Source organism: Hipposideros armiger, unplaced genomic scaffold (assembly GCF_001890085.2).
Source record: "Hipposideros armiger isolate ML-2016 unplaced genomic scaffold, ASM189008v1 scaffold_1120, whole genome shotgun sequence".
NCBI classification, from domain to species: domain Eukaryota; kingdom Metazoa; phylum Chordata; class Mammalia; order Chiroptera; family Hipposideridae; genus Hipposideros; species Hipposideros armiger.
In genome coordinates, this window is record NW_017732470.1 from 181912 (window position 1) to 186968 (window position 5057).

General features: G+C 37.7%; 1 protein-coding gene across 1 annotated transcript in view; it reads left to right on the forward strand.

Annotated features, from left to right (window-relative positions):
- EPS15 (epidermal growth factor receptor pathway substrate 15) overlaps positions 1-5057 on the forward strand; it is a 130753-nt gene that overhangs the window by 86917 nt on the left and 38779 nt on the right. Inside the window, exons 14-15 of the mRNA XM_019632320.1 lie at positions 3714-3875; positions 4246-4443. Coding sequence (XP_019487865.1) covers positions 3714-3875; positions 4246-4443 — 360 coding nt within the window. The remainder of the gene's footprint in view (positions 1-3713; positions 3876-4245; positions 4444-5057) is intronic.

The window sequence follows — 5057 nt, forward strand, 5'->3', positions numbered from 1 at the left end:
GCAATTATAAAAATCATTGTTCAATGTTTTATTTAATCCCAGAAGCATCTACATACTCATATGCAGATATATTTCTTTTACTGAACTTTGGAGACAGTGCGTGTTTTACGAATTGAAGGTTTGTAGCAACCCTGTGTTGAGCAAGTTTATTGGCGTCATTTTTCCAACAACTCAGACGATAGATAGTTAGCATTTTTAGCAGTAAAGTATTTTTAAATTAAGGTATGTACATCATTTTTAAAGACAATGCTATTGCACACTTAATAGACTACAGTATAGACTACTATAGTATAAATATAACTTTTATATACATTGGGAAATAAAAAATTAGTGCGACTCTCTTTATTCTGATACTCGCTTTATTGTGGTGGTCCGGAGCCGACTCGCAATATCTCCGAAGTATGCCTGTATTTGAAAAATGGTGGCACGCATGAGTGAGACATTTAGTCTACAGACAGTGTATAGCATAGTGGTTAGGAGCTTAGACTCTGGAGTCAGAACCAAGTTTGAGTCCGTTGCTTGCTAACTATAACTTTGTACAAGTTACTTGCCTGTCTGTGTCTCAGTTTTCTCATCCGTAAAATGTGAATATAATTGTACCTACCTTGTAGATCTGTTATGTGGATTATAAATGAGTTAATATATGTAAAAAGCTTGGAACAGTACCTAGCACATTGTAAGCACTGAAAGTGTTTGCTGTCATAATGATAATGCCATGCTATCTTGTATATAACGTGCAGTAAATTCAGAGACCTTCTGATTAAGTTTTTCTTCTATTGTTCTTAGATTCTTATTCTGATGAATAATTATTGGGACCTTTGAATAGTCTGTTATTAAAAAAGATAGTGTTATTTAAATTTGTATTTTAATACAATTTCCTTCACCTTCTTTGACATCTCTGCCCACCTTGCCAACACATGCCTTAGAGTTATCAGTTCCCTTCTTCTTTCTTACTTATGGTTCCTGGGGAGAACTATGTCCTAATTCCCTATGGAATCATTTATATGTAGTAAATTAACCTCTCTCCTGTGCATTTACAGTGGTACTAGTAATGTGCCATTCTTGGGAGAATTGACAAAGTAGTCATTCACATGATCTTCTGTGGTTCAGATGAGGAACCCCAATTGTCAGAGGATATACATATCAGTTTATCTTGGCTGCAGTTTATCATGGTGGTAATGATGGCAGAGGCTGCTTTTGTCTGCCCCCCAAAGTCTCCCTTGTATTATTTTAATAGACTATTTTTTAGAAAATTTTAGGTTCACAGCAGAAAGTACAGAGATTTCCCACTGTGTTTTTAAAAAATCTCTGTAGTCTATCATTAAGCATAAAGTCTGGCACATGGAAGAGTAAATAAATAGAGCATTTTCAAAATGGTTTAATATTTTTTTGTTTTAAGAAATTCTTTGCTACATTGAGATCTGTATTTTCTTCTATACATTTTAAAGTTTGTCTTTCACATTTGGGTGTGGAATAGACCTAGAATTTATTTTTCTGTTTGGTGTGATTAGAGGCTCTGTTTGCTTTTGCTGTATGGTATGCCCAGCATCACTGACCGAATAGTTCTCTTTTCTTCCAGTCAATTTTAATGTCATGTCTTCATGTCTTTTTTTTTCTGTATATGCCTAGATTTGGGTCACAATGCTGTTTTCTGTTCCTTTGATCTATTTGTCTATCCGTGCATCAATACCAAACTGTCCTAATTATTTTATAGCTTTCTAATTCATAATATCTGGTAGGATAAGTCATTTTACATTTTATAATGCTATTTTTTCCCTTGTTCTTCCACATATGTTTTAGAATCAGCTTATTGGGTTCTTTGAAAAACCTTGTTAGGATTTTCATTGGAATGTATAGATTAATTAGGGGAGAATTGATATCTTTATGATGTCATTCATCATTCACTTAATATGGAGTACCTTTGCATACTGGGAACTGGGAATACAGCAGTGAACAAAACTCACAAATATTCATGGACTCATGGAGCTTACATTCTAGTGGAAGGATAAAAATCATAAAGAAGATAAATTATATGCACTCTTATTCACAATAGCCAAAAACTGGGAACAATCTAAATGGCCATCAAATGTATATTCATACAATGGAATACTGCTCACCCATAAAAAGGGACAAACTACTTATACATGCAATAACACAGACCAGTCTCAAAAATATTGTACTGGGTATAAGAAGCCAGATACAATAGACTACATACATATTATGTGATTCCATTTATGTGACATTTCTACAAAAGGCAAAACCATAGCGATAGAAAGCAGATCATTGGTTGTCTGGGGCTTGAAATGGGAACAAGGATTGACTGAAAGGGTGCGAGGGAACTTTTTAGGTGCTACAAGTGTTTTAAAATTGGATTATGGTGATGGTTGCACAACTGTATAGATTTACTAAAACTTATGAATTGTATACTTAAAGTAGGAAAATTTTGTGGTATGTAAATTATATCTTAATAAAGTTGTGTAAAATAATTATTTTATGCCAACACAGATGAACCTTGAAAACATGCTAAGCCACAAAGAAGCCAGTCACAGAAAAACCCCACATGTTGTATGATTCCATTTTTGGGTGATCGAGAGGGAAATAGGAGTGACTTGCTAATGTATAGGGTTTTTTTTCAGGGGGGGGGGTGATGAAAATGTTCTAAAATTGTTGTGGTGTTGATGGTTGCACCACTTTGTACATATACTAAAAACCATTGAATTGTACATTTTAAATGGGTGAAATGTATGGTATGTGAGTTATCTCAATAAAGCTGTTACAGAAAGGACATGAAATTATATGCTATATATGAGTGGGAGGCACGTGGTGGTGAGGGTGCTCAGGAAGGCCTCTCTGAAAAGGCAACAGTTGAGCAAAGACTCAAAAGAGATGAGGGCTTGAACCATGTGGATCTGGGGGAAGAACTTTCTAGGAAGAGAGTTTAATCAGTAAGAGATCCAGAGAAGAGCATATCTGGCACGTTTGAGGAACAATTGTGAGGCCAGCATGGTTGAACTAGAGCAAGCGAGGAACAGAGCCGTAGGAAGTGATGTTGGGAGATGTGATAGTGTAGGGCCATTGTAAGGACTTTGGTTCTTGCAGTGAGCGAGCTGGGGTGTCAATGTAGAGTTTTGAATAGAGGAGTGACATAGGTTCTTAACGTGGCTGCCGTACTGAAAATAAACTGAAAGGGAGCATGGGAGGAAGCAAGGAAACCAGTTAGAAGGCAGCAATCCAGGAGAGATAAAAGTGACTTGGACCAAGGTTGAAGGAAGAAGTGGTCAGTTTTTAAATATATTTTGAAGGAAGAAGCAACAAGATTTGCTGACAGATTGGGGATGAGATAGGAGAGAAGGAGAAGTGTCAAAGAAGCTGTATTTTTTTAGCCAGAGAAACTGCAAGGGGGAAGGTTGAGGATAAGGCAGATTTTTTGGGGGGAAATGCCAATTCTGTTTTTGACACATTAGAGAAGCCCATCAGACATTCAGGGACAGGCTTGAGTAAGCAAATTAGATATCTAAATCTGGAGTCTAAGGAAGAGGTCCTCAAGTAAAGATTGTATTTAAAGCTACGAGTCCTTCAGTCCACCAACGCAATATACTCATACTTAATAAAACAAGGCTTTATGGTCCCTTAAGATCGGCTCTTAAAAACTGTTAACTTAACCTTCCCCTGCCTCCAAAGAGAATAAATATGTTAATTTTCTTGTATTTCAGGATCTTCAAGATGAAGTTCAGAGGGAGAATACTAATCTGCAAAAACTGCAGGCTCAGAAACAGCAAGTACAAGAACTCCTTGATGAACTGGACGAGCAGAAAGCCCAGCTGGAGGAGCAGCTCCAGGAAGTCAGGAAGAAATGCGCTGAGGAGGCCCAGCTGGTAAAGCCTGACCTTACTGCTGCGGACCTGTACCTTAGTGGCTTTTCCTGCTTCGTCTTGTTGTTGTTAGGTGGCAATCGAATCAATAGTTTGGGCACATGAAGGAAATGGACCATGGTTCATCCAGAAATTACAGGCCCCCTTTAGGGAAAATAAAGCATTTAATGTCTTTTCCAAATTTTAGTTATAAGTATGGGACCTGTGCCTTCAACTCCCCTCTATTTTATCCCGACTTTCCCATTTCTATAAAAAATGTACATCAAAAATCCACCAAAATAGTAAACTAAACAAATAAATGTATTGCATTATGGACATTTTAATGACATCTTTTTCTCCAATCCCCGTCTTCTCTTTCACCTCCATATTATAGATCTCATCCTTGAAAGCTGAATTAACTAGTCAAGAATCACAGATCTCCACTTATGAAGAAGAGCTGGCCAAAGCCAGGGAGGAGCTGAGTCGCCTACAGCAAGAGACAGCAGAACTGGAGGAGAGTGTGGAGTCGGGGAAGGCTCAGCTGGCACCGCTGCAGGAGCACCTGCAGGATTCTCAGCACGAAGTCAGTTCAGTAAGTCTGTACAGCAGCTGGAAGTCACAAGTGNCCAGATGGACCCATGTCCTTTTGGGGAGTCCACTTCATAGTTGATGTAGAGGCAATGAGCTATTTTTAAAGAAAGTTGGACATTTGGAATAGGAAGAAACAAAGGCAGAAAAACCCATTATGAATCAAAGGAGAGACCTGTATTTATTGAGAGACAATGCCAGGTGCATATCTAAACCTATATCTCTATATTTGAGTATGGATCAGTTAACAATATAGATAAGGTTAAAAATTTAGGCGTAAAAAGATTTAAGTGGTGCTGGTAAATTAATGATAAATTACTAGTGGAGCACCTCATTATGAATCTGTAATCATATAGACTCATGGAATGTTGGGACCAGAAGCGTTTTTCATAACCATCTGTTGTGTTGGCCCTTTTAAAAGAATTTTTTAAAGAAAACAGCATGAGTTATACTTTTAGAGTTAATCAGTTGATTGAGAAAATATCAGATAAAAAGCAATTATAAGGGCTGGCTGAGTGGCTCATTGGTTAAGAGCTCGCTCAAGAGTTTGAGCTCTGAGCAACAGCGGTTTGAGTCCAGCCCGAGCTGAGCAGCCGCTGAGCTGCCAACAGGTAGCAG